This window comes from Carcharodon carcharias, chromosome 8 (genome assembly GCF_017639515.1).
Source record: "Carcharodon carcharias isolate sCarCar2 chromosome 8, sCarCar2.pri, whole genome shotgun sequence".
NCBI lineage: Eukaryota > Metazoa > Chordata > Chondrichthyes > Lamniformes > Lamnidae > Carcharodon > Carcharodon carcharias.
In genome coordinates, this window is record NC_054474.1 from 36,029,138 (window position 1) to 36,041,358 (window position 12,221).

At 43.8% G+C, this 12,221-nt stretch overlaps 1 protein-coding gene across 1 annotated transcript in view; it reads left to right on the plus strand.

The window, feature by feature from the left end:
• Nucleotides 1-12,221, plus strand: part of LOC121281423 (solute carrier family 22 member 5-like) — a 91,056-nt gene that overhangs the window by 33,393 nt on the left and 45,442 nt on the right. The window contains exon 3 of the mRNA XM_041194368.1: nt 7,662-7,816. Within this exon, the coding sequence (XP_041050302.1) occupies nt 7,662-7,816 (155 nt within the window). The remainder of the gene's footprint in view (nt 1-7,661; nt 7,817-12,221) is intronic.

A 12,221-nucleotide genomic window follows, 5' to 3' on the forward strand; every position in this document is an offset into this window, starting at 1 on the left:
CACTCAGCTCCTGACCTCATTACAGCCTTGGTTCAAATATGGACAAAAGAGCTCAATACCTGAGTTAAGGCAAGAGTGACTGTCTTTGACATCAAGGCTGCATTTGACATCAAGGAGCCCTAGCAAAATTGGAGTCAGTGGGAATCAGTGGGAAAACTCTCCTCTGGTTGGAGTCATGCCTAGCATAAAGGAAGATAGTTGTGGTTGTTGGAGGTCAGTCATCTTAGCTCCAGGGTGTCACTGCAGGAGTTCCTCAGGGTAATGTCCTCAACACAACCATCTTCAGTTGTTTCATCAATGACCTTCCTTTCATCATAAGGTCAGAAGTGGGGATGTACGCTGATGATTGCGTAATGTTCAGCTCCATTGGGGACTCCCCAGGTACTGAAGCAGTCCATGTACAAATGCAGCAAGACCTGTACAATATCCAGGCTTGGGCTGACAAGTGGGAAGTAACATTCGCACCACATAAGTGTCAGCCATCTCCAACAGGAGAGAATCTAATCATCGCCTCTTGATATTCAATGACATTACCATCACTGAATCCTCCATCATCAACATCCTGGGGTTTAGCATTGACCAAGAACTGAACTGGACTAGCCATGTAAATTCTGTGGCTACAAGAGCAGGTGAGGGTCTAGGAATCGTGCAACGAGTAACTCACCTCCTGACTCCCCAAAGCCTGTCCACGACCTACAAGGCACAAGTCAGGAGTGTGATGGAATACTCTCCACTTGTCTGGATGAGTGCAGCTCCCACAACACTCAAGAAGCTTGACACTGTCCAGGACAAAGCAGCCCACTTGATTTGCACCACATCCACAAACATTCACTCCCTCCACCACCGACACACAGTGGCGTCAGTGTGTACCATCTACAAGATGCACTGCAGTAATTCACCAAGGTTCCTTCGACAGCATCTTCCAAACCCATGATCACTACCATCTGGAAGAACAAGGGCAGCAGATGGGTACACCACCATCTAGAAGTTCCCCTCCAAGTCACCATCCTGACCTGGAAATATATCGCTGTTCCTTCACTGTCGCTGGGTCAAAATCCTGGAACTCCCTTCCTAACAGCACTGCGGGTGTACCTACAGTACATGAACTGCAGAGGTTCATGAAGGCAGCTCACCACCACCTTCTCAAGGGGCAGCTAGGGATGGGCAATAAATGCTGGCCCAGCCAGTGAAGCCCACATCCTGTGAATGAATTAAAAAAAACCTTCCCCATGACACATGTCAAGCTAACTGACCTATAGTTTCCTGTTTTGTGCCTCCCTCCCTTATTGAATGGAGGGGTTATATTTGCTACTTTCCAGTCTGACAGAACCTTTCCAGAATCCAGCGAATTTGAAAAATTAACACCAGTGCATCTACCACCTTATTAGACACCTGATTTAATAATCTTGGATGAGGTCCATCAGGACCCAAAGACTTGTCAGCCTGCAGCTCTAGCAGTTTGTTCAGTACCACTTCCCTAGTGATGTGGGGGGTAAAGGGGGTATGAGGGGCTATGGAGGTTTTGTAAAAGGAGATGGGTGGCATAGGGGGTGTGAAGGGCCATGAGGACGGGTGGGTAGCATGAGGTGGCATATGTTGGCATGGGAATTGTGTGGGGGAGTGAGGGTGCTGAGGGGTGAAGGCTGGAGGGCTGTTTTTTTGACTTTAATTTTTAAAAATTTAATTCAACAAAGTGCCGGAGCACAGAGACAGTCCTTCTGCCCTCGCATCTGGCAGTCTCCGCATTCATTTCAGGGGTGGCTAGCTCGACTTGTCATTCAGCCCACGTCTCCCTCTCCCATCCACCCTGAAAAAATTGGAATTGCAGGCCACCATTTTTAAAGGTTGGTTTGCAGAGCTGGGAATTGCCCCGTCTCAATGTGCCTGACCCGAGAGTGAAAATTTGGGTCTCACAACCCTGTCAGTGAAGGAGTTCCAAGCTTTTGAGTCAGTGATAGCGGAGAGATGCTGACATATATATTACCAAGTCAGGATGGCTTGGAAGGAAACCTAATGGTGGTGTTCCCATGCACCTGCTCTCCTGTGTTTTTTCTATGTAGAAGTCATGGATTTAGAAGTGCTGTTGAAGAAGCCTTGACAGGTTGCTGCAGTGCATCCGTCTCTGTGTGCTGCTGGTGGCAGAAATGAATTGTTAAGGTGGTGTTCCAAAGCATATGCTGCCATTGACCTTCTAGGTGCTAGATGCTACAGGTTTGGAAACTGCTGCAGAAGGAGCCTTTGTGAGCTGCTGCAAGTGCACCTTGTACTCGCTGCTACCACTGTGTCAGTGATGGAGGGAGTGAATGTCTAAGGTGGTGTTTGGAGTGGTGATCTGTCCTCTGTCCTGAATGCCAACAAGCTTCCTGCATGTTGTTTGAGCTGCAGTTATCCAGGCAAGTGGAAAGTATTCCATCACACTCCTGACTTGTGCCTTGTAAGACCCACATCACTCCCACCCCCAGCCCCAACCCCAAGACCCACATCACTCCCCGCCCTCAGCCCCAACCCCAGCCCCAGCCCCAGCCCCAACCAAGGATGTTGATTATGGATTGTGGGATTTACAGTGATGGTAAAGCCATTGAATGTCAATGGGACATAGCTTAGATCGTCTCTTGTTGGAGATGGTCATTGCCTGGCACTTGTGTGGGGTGGACTGTCACTTATCAGCTCAAGCCTGAATGTTGTCCAGGTCTTGCTGCATATGGGCACAGACTGCTTCATTATCTAAGGAGTTGCTTTTTCTATAGTGGTATTGAACACTGTTCAATCATCAGCAAATGACTTCAAAGAGTGAAGAGATTTCCCCAATTCCCATTTTGATTTCAATTTTGTAAGGGCTCATTGATGTGACACTTGGCCAAATGTTATCTTGATGTTAATGGCGGTTATTCACACCTCACCTCTGGAATTCAAATATTTTGATCATGTTTGGACCAAGGCTGGAAGGATGTCTAAAGCTGAGTGGTCCTGGCAGAACCCAAATTGAGCTGCTAATGTTGAGTAACTGCCGTTTGATAGCACTGTCAGTGACATCTTCTATCACTTTGCTGATGATTGAAAGTAGACTGCTGGGGCAGTAATTGGCCAGATTAGATTTGTTCTCCCTTTTGTGGGCAGGACGTAACTGGCAAATTTTTCACGTTGTTGGAAAGATGCCTATATTGTAGCTGAATTGGAATAGCCTGGCTAGGGTGCAGCTAGCTTCTGGAGCACAAGTCTTCAGTACTACATTTGGGATGCTTTCAGGGGCCATTTCCTTCCTGTACTCAGTGCCTTTAGATGTTTCTTGGAGTGAATCAAATTATTTGAAGACTGACATTTATGATGGTGGGGAATCTCAGGAGGAGGCTGAGGTGGATCAGCCACTCGACACTTCTGGCTGAATATAGTTGCAAATGCTTCAGCTTTGTCTTTTGCACTGATGTTCTGGGCTCCTGTATCATTGCTGGGGATGTTTTTAAAGCCTTCTCTTATGGTTAGTCATTTAATTGTCCACAACCATTCATACCTGGATGTGGCAGGACTGCAGGGCTTTGATCTGATCCATTGGTTGCAGGATTGCTTAGCTTTATCTATCACATGATGCTTTGGCTGATTAACATGCAAATAGTCCTATGTTGTAGCTTCATCAGGTTTTCACATCACTTTTAGGTATGCCTGGTGCTGTTCCTGGCATGCTCTCCTGCACTCCTCATTGAACTAGTGGTCCCCTTGCTTGATGGTGATGGTAGAGGAGTTATACTGTTATAAAAACAGAAAATGCTGGAAAAACTCAGCAGATCTGAGAGCATCTGTGGGGAGAGAAACAGGCAACTGCATCTTCTGGTTGGTGAGCACGGGATGGGGCCCACTCTGACTCGTAAAATGACGCAGGGTGATGTCGGCCGGGCGTCCTGACGTAACTCCGTGTTATTTACATTTGGCTGCGCGCCCACCAACCTGTCAACAATCTATTAAGGCCACTAAAAAAGTAACTGAAATCATTAATGGACCTGCCCATCCAACCTTAAGGTTGGCGGGCAGGCTGGGAGCCCTGGCGGAAGGTATTTCGGAATATTTTAAAATAAATGTTATGGACATGTCCCAACTCATGTGACAGTGATACATGAGGGGACATGGCAGCAAAATTTTTTTCTCATCTTCATTTAATGTTTCAAACCTAAGCTGATCTCCCTGAGGCAGCACAGTTGCCTGTTTCTCTCCCCACAGATGCTGATCAGGAACCCGCCCACCTGCACCTGAACATCCCCCCCCAACGGTGGGAAGATGTTGCCCAGAGTTAATGTTTAGTTAACCCTGTTTCTCTCTCTGTAGATGCTGTCAGACCTGGTGAGTTTTTCCAGCATTTTCTGTTTTTATTTCAGGTTTCCAGTATCCACAGTATTTTGCTTTTATCTTAGTGTTATATTGTTGGATTATTTGTAAAGAAATGGGAACTAATTGTTATGATGATGCACATTCGGAGTGCCACATTTTACTGCTGCACTGCAGCCACGTGCTGAGCAACAAAGTATTTGTTTACCAGCCACATGGGGAGATGCAAGAAATACACTGAAAGAAACTGCAGCATTTTTAATCTAAAGTGTATTATCTCAAACTTATTTGGAATCAGAAGATATACCATTGCATCACATGGTTACAGATTGTGGTAGAATACAGTTCTGCTATTGTGGTGACCAAAAGTGCCTCATGGATGCCTAGTTTTGAGCAGCTACTCTGTTCTTAGTCCATCCCATTTGGCATGGTAGCAGTGCCACACAACACGTTGTAGGTTGTCCTCAATGTGACACTGGGACCTCTTCTCCATAGGGACTGTGCAGTTGTCGCTCCTAACAATACTATTATGGACAGATGCATCTGCAAAAAGGTAGATAGGTAGATTTATGAGGACAAGGTCAAGCAAGATTTTCCTTTTTGTTGGGTCTCACCACTGCTGCAGGTCCAGTCTAGCAGTTATGCCCTTCTGGTCTCTGCCAGGTTGGTTAGTAGTAGTGTTACCAAGCCACACTTGGTGATAAACATTGAAGTCTCTCACCCAGAGTACATTCTGTGCCCTTGCTACTCTCAGTGCTTCTTCAAGTGATGTTCAGCATGGAGGAGTACTGATTCATCAGCAGAGGTAGGATGGTAGGTGGGAATCAGCAGGGTATTTCCTTTCCCAGGTTTAGTCAGACAACTTCATGGACTCTGATGTCAATGTTAGGACTTCTAAGGCCAATCCCCTCTGTCTGGTGGGTCTGGCCTGCTGATGGGACAGGACATAGCCAGGACAGATGACAGAGGAACTGTGGGACATTGGCTGTAGGGCATGGATTGATGAGTACAACTACATCAGTGTGTTGCTTAGTGTGTGGGATAGCTCGCCCAGTTTCAACATAAGCTCCCAGGTATTGGTGAAGAGGTTGTTGCAGGGTTAATGGGGCAGGGTGTGTATTTGTCATTTCCAGGCTTGGGTCAATGCTGGGTGAATCATCCTGTTTTGTTCCTATTTGATTTTTCTGTAGTGGTATGATACTACAGAGGATTTCAGTGGACTTTAAAGAGTCAGTCACTTCATTGTGGGTTTGGGTTACATGTAGGCCAGACCAGGTATGAACAGCAGATTTCCTCCCTGAAGATATTTGTAACAGCCTCTTAGCATTTTTTTTTTTTGGCCCCAGATTTATTAATTAATTGAATTTTAATTTCCCAGCTCCTGTGGTGGGATTTGAACTCGCGTCACTGGAGCATTATGCCAAGCTACTGCATCCAATAACATTGTCATTATGCTATGTCCCAGCTTTTGACCCTCGCTGGCCTCTGCTATATGAAGGCTGCTTGGTACCATAGTCAAATGCTACCCTGATGATGAGGACATTTGATTTCACCACTGCCCTGATGTATGAATCTTGCACCCATATCTAGATAAAGGCTATGATAAGGTATGAAGCATTCTGATGAAGCATGAACAGAACATTGGTGAGAAGGTTGCCTGTTACTGGATAGCACTGGTAGCTCACCACCACCTTCTCAAGGGCAATTAGGGGTGGGCAATAAATGCTGATCCAGCCAGTGAAGCCCACCTCCCATGAATGAGTAAGAAAAAAATGACTCAACCCATGGCTTTATTGATGAAGAAGGGGAGACTGATAGGACAGTAATTAGTCTGGGGAAGATTTATCTTGTCTTTTATATATAGGACATACCTGGGCAATCTTTCATATTAGATTCAAGTGTCACAACTGTACTAGAACAATGTAGCTCAGGGATCAGCTAATACAGGTGCACAAGCCTTTTGTATTACAGCCAGGATGTTGTCCATAACCTTAGCTGTGTCACCTGCAGTCAGATAATTCACAATATGTGGTGAAACGAATTGACTGGACAAAAGCATCTATGCTGGAGAGGACCTCAGAAGGAAGCTGAAAAGATCAACCAACAGGCAATTTTTGTTGAAGACAATTATTTAAGGTTTAAAATCCTCTAAAAGGTGGATTGCATTGTGTATTGAATTGCACCTGTCCCAGGGTCTCTGTCAATAACTCTTCCCAAGTTCACCTGGCAAATGTTCATTATCTAGGCTTGGTGAATACCTATCAATAACTGGGAAATGATGCTGTATTGGTTGTATGAATGAACACATAATTCAGAGGCCTGGATTATTAATGCATTCGAACATGAACTCAAATCCCACCATTTGAATTTAGAATCAGTTCTTAGAACTACAAAAATAAAAAGCTGGTATTGTTAAAAGTGAAGCTGTTGGATTATCATTAAAACCTAACTAGTTTATTAATGTCCTTTCAGCTCGAAAACCTGCCATCATTACCAGGTGTGATTTTTATGTGACTCCAGTCCCATGTCAACTTGGTTGGCACTTAACTTTGTTCTGAAGTGGTCTAACAAGCCAATCTGTTATATCAAGCTTTTACTCGGGATAATTAGGGATAGGTAATAAATGTCAGCCTCGTCAATGATGACAATATTATGAGAATATGTTTATTTAACAAGACATTGAGACACAACTAGGACACATGTCTGCCAAAGTGGCTGGAAGTTCCATCAAAAATATGCTTATCTAGAGTGGAAACTCGGGGTTCTGTCCAAATAAACACCTTTCAGTTGTTGCTATGGTCCCTTTGTAGGGAGGCACTGAGCATTGAAACAAAACTGGAAACCCCTTTCTTCAGGCTACCACCCACCTGCCACCCAAGTGGGTGCCAACTCCATTGGGCTGCAGTTGGTATTGTCCCAAACATATCAATGCAGATTCTACAGTGGGTCTCTGAGGGACAGAGACATGACAATAACACCTGACCCCACCTCCAGGCTTGCTCCCTCTAATACCAATAGCACTTTTTTGGGAGTAAGTAGAGGTTACACCCACAACAAGCCATCCCACAATCCCAGAGACAAGGCCTCACTTAATTTCCAACCCTTGCCAAAGTTATGGCAATTGTGTGCCACCAATATCCTCATCTGTCTGTACTTAAATCTAAGTGTTAGTGGGGAAGTCTGTGTTCATGTGGGTATAATTGGTAGAATATGGATATTGCATGTATACCAGTGTACATCTGTGCATACAGATATGTGTATGATTTAGAAAGTGAATAAGTGAAAGCATGTACGTCTGTAAGTGTACAGTAATGTTATTTCAAACTTGATTTGCTTCTGCTTTGCAGGTTTGGGAGGAAGCTAGTTATGTTTGGAACTATGGCTGTACAGACTGTATTTAGCTTGCTTCAGACACTCTCTCCAAACTGGGAGATATTCTGCATTCTCAATTTCCTTGTGGGCCTTGGACAGATTTCAAACGTGGTGGCTGCTTTTGTTCTTGGTAAGTAGCTACATCATTCAGTCCTTTTATTAGCCTCAATACCTCTGATGATTCTGTCATTCTCAATATGATACCAAGTTCAAGCCTTTCTATATCGGCCCAGAAGACTGGCAGAACACCCGTGGAATTGAGGCTGAATTTTCTTCCAATTTCTTTCTTTGGAAAACATTCTGAAATGTGACAGGCAGCAAGAATGTTCCTGCTGGGAGTAGGAACCAGAGGATTGCTGAATTACAGAAAAAGAAAAAAAGAAAATTCAGTTTGACAAAAAAAGCTGCAAGAAGAATCCAAATAATATAAAATCAGACACCTGAAAAGCCTTGGCCCTTCTGACATACATGCAACGGAAGGGCCCACACTAAATTGATTAGCAGCACCAGGTCTCGTCCTGGAACAGGAGTTTCTAAGCTTTTTGCTCATGTCCTTTAACTATTTGGAGGAAACAGTCATTCAGAATATTTAATGTTTTATGCCCATCCTCAATTTCAAACCCACTCATTTTATTGTTTCACCTTTTTTCCTGACTGACTTCTTGCAATTGTGACACTGAAACAATGTTTTCTTGTTATCCCTAGGCCCAGATCCAAACCTTTTTTTTCCAGGTCTCTGATTCACCCTTTTTACATATCTTTGCATTTTTGAGTATTCATTCCAGCACTTCTCTATGGCAGGATTTGTACAAGCCATTTTTCCCTCTTTATTTAAATGTTAAATTCAACTGTTAATCCATTTCATGCTGTTTACTTAGTCTGAGCTTATTGCTTGTGGGAATGTATTTATCCTGCAGTGTTCAGGATTATATTTTTAAAGTTCTGCTTCATTTCTAGTGAAGTGTTGTTGAACTACCTCTTCTCATTTTATTTGCTTTAATTGTTCCATCATTTCATATACTTTGTCTGTGTAAAGCTCCTGAACATCAGTGTTTCCTACTCCAGGATTATGCTAAAGTTTATCATTCTTTAGTGACTACAACCATATCTGAGCCCCTAACAAATATTAGATTAAGATAAGCCTTGTTGCTTGTAGCTTCAGTCACACACTGGGGCAATAAGCAGTCATTCACTACATTTGCCAACTCTGATTCTAAGCCGTTTGGATTTTCCAAGGTAATATCCTGTTGATTAAAATTTCCATTAAAATCACATGCCTGTTCTCACAAACCTGCAATGGCAGAGGAGTCGGATTCCATCTGAATATTCAAAAGGCAATGGGTCTGTATTTGAAGAAAGTTCATTCGCAGGGATATGTGGTGAAGGCTACAATGTGGGAATAAATTAGCCAGTTCTTTTAAAGAATCACCACAGGCATATAGTGAGCTGACTGGTCCCATTCTGTGCCTTAAGAGTCAATGATTCTATACCCTTCTTGTCTCCTCTTTGAAAAAACTGTCCTTTTTTTAATTCTGACCAGGTGGTCAATAGTATACCCCTAAGGTAAGGACTTTTAGTCCCTGTTGGGACAAAGGTGGCTGGGCACGAAAAAGTGCCACCAGCCTGTGTGCTTGTTCTTTGGCTCCAGTGCCCCTTCTGGACCATTTTTAATTGGACAAAATTAAAAGCTAATTGAGGCCTGTATCCAAGATTGATATGGATTTTCCAGTCAGCTACCAGGTCCCCATAGGCTGTGGGGGACAATGTATTTATCCTGCAGTGTTCAGGATTATATTTTTATGGTGGTGGCCTCCCATTGAGAAACTGAGGACCAGTACTCCAGGCAAGCTTAGAGAACCCCCACCCGCTGCCAGCCTGGATCCAACAGCAGCCCTGTGGAGCAGTACCACCTCCCCTTCCTACCCCCAGTGGTGGCCTGGCTGCAGAGGCCATTTTCTACTTTAAAATTGAAAAACATGGAGAAGGGCAGGCTCCATTTCAGAGCACCATCTCACTTACACCATGGCAACCTGCTTCTCCTTTGAAGCTGGAGGTCCTGCTATTGGTCCTGCAGCTTCGAGAGCCCGCCACCATCCTTGCCTGTGAATGTATCCTAATCCAACAAGCTGAGGCCCAATTGCTGACATCAACAGAGCTTGCAACATGGTAGGTGTTTTAGTTGTATCTGTATCCCTGCTGTTTGAACCCTCTACCCTAATCAACTCTCCCTCTGCCTCCCTCCCCACCAGCTCACCCCATCCCCACACCACCCCCCTACCCACCACACCCTCGGATGACAGGAAGTGAAACCGTCATCTAAAAATCCTGGCCTTAAAGTCTGGTGACATCAATTCTGCAAGATCCATCTAATCAGCTGTCTCTACAGCTGCCTGCCTTCACCAGTCCAATGGGCCCAACTTCCTCCAGAGACTCCCGCCGCATCTTTCTATAGTTTCTCTATTTCCCCACATGCCCTCTCCCTTAACTGTTTTACTTTAATCTTCCCTTTATTTAATTTCAGGATCGTCTTGGCTGGCCTGCATTGTCACATATCTGCTGCCCCCTACTAAGCTCAATTTCACAAGTATTTTCCTACTCCTGCCTATGAAAATACTTAAGAGTTACTGGTTGCTGAAACTTCATGCTGTTCAAGGCTTTGAAGATAAGCTGTTTTAACATGACCTTTAGTCATGCTGATTCTTTTGTTTTAGCAATAGGATTGAGGCATTCTCATTTAAATGGATAATCTAGGAGAACCTTTTTTTAAAAAAAAGTAATATACTTCAGAGATCCCATGGAGTCTAAGAAACTATTACTGTATTCCTGCTGGTATTGAAGTTCTTTAGTGTCTAAGCAAATTTGTCCTTTTCTCTTCAAGTACAAAATGGCTTCCTGCTGCTACATTTTGCAGACTGTACTTGTTACATAGTTTCATATGCAGGATGCAAGCTGCATGATACCAGATGGGAGTGAAGAATGAATCTTATCCTTTAGCTCAGTAGGTTGAATAAATAAATAGTGATAAAAATAAAAAAACTGCAGATGCTGGAAATCCAAAACAAAAACAGAATTACCTGGAAAAACTCAGAAGGCGGAGAAGAAAAAAGTTGACGTTTCGAGTCTTCATGACCCTTCAACAGAACTGAGTAATATTAGGAGAGGGGTGAAATATAAGCTGGTTTAAGGTGGGGGGGGGTGGGGTGGCATTGGGGGGAGAGAAGTTGGGGTGTGGGTGTTGTAGGGACAAGCAAGCAGTGATAGGAGCAGATAATCAAAAGATGTCACAGACAAAAGAACAAAGAGGTGTTGAAGGTGGTGATATTATCTAAACGAATGTGCTAATTAAGAATGGATGGCAGGGTACTCAAGATACAGCTCTAGTGGGTGGGGTGGAAAGACTAACAGGGCATAAAAGATATGGATTTAAAAATAATGGAAATAGGTGGGAAAAGAAAAATCTATATAAATTATTGGAAAAAAACAAAAGAAAGGGAGAAGAATCGGAAAGGAGGTGGGGATGGAGGAGGGAGTTCAAGATCTAAAGTTGTTGAACTCAGTATTTAGTCCGGTAGGCTGTAAAGTGCCTAGTCGGAAGATGAGGTACTGTTCCTCCAGTTTGCGTTGGGCTTCACTGGAACAATGCAGCAAGCCAAGGACAGACATGTGGGCAAGAGAGCAAGGTGGAGTGTTAAAATGGCAAGCGACAGGGAGGTTTGGTCTTTCTTGCGGACAGACCGCAGGTGTTCTGCAAAGCAGTTGCCCAGTTTGTGTTTGGTCTCTCCAATGTAGAGGAGACCGCATTGGGAGCAATGAATGCAGTAGATTAAGTTGGGGGAAATGCAAGTGAAATGATGCTTCACTTGAAAGGAGTGTTTGGGCCCTTGGATGGTGAGGAGAGAGGAAGTGAAGGGGCAGGTGTTGCAACTTTTGCATTTGCATGGGAAGGTGCCATAGATGGCGGTTGAGGAGTAGGGGGTGATGGAGGAGTGGACCAGGGTGTCCCGGAGGGAATGATCCCTACGGAATGCTGCCAGCGGGGGTGAAGGGAAGATGTGTTTGGTGGATAAATAAATATCCATTTACAGCATAGAACTGGGTGCACTGATAAAATGCTGCAAGTTGCTGAGATGACAAGAGCTTAGAGTTAATTGCATGGGGGAAAGAAGATGCTAATATCATTAACAATGTAAATATACCAATAAATTGTCAGCACATTAATAAAATAGAGGATGCCACCAATAAAAGTATCCAAATTTCATTAAACAAATCTCGTACATATAGAGAATAAATGAATAGAGAGAAGACTAAACTAAAATGTTAAAACAAAAAACAACGAATTAATTCAAACTCATGTAATTGTGTAGAATTAAATTACTGCTAGCAAATAAAAAAATACAAATGCAGCCTGGGTGTCAGGACTGTTAAATATAAAAGTTTGAATGTCCCAAATTACCACATCTGCAGGTAATTTCTCTGCCTTGAGACATTCCAGTTACGATCAAAAGTCCCAAAGAGTGTGTTGCCTACCTGATGCC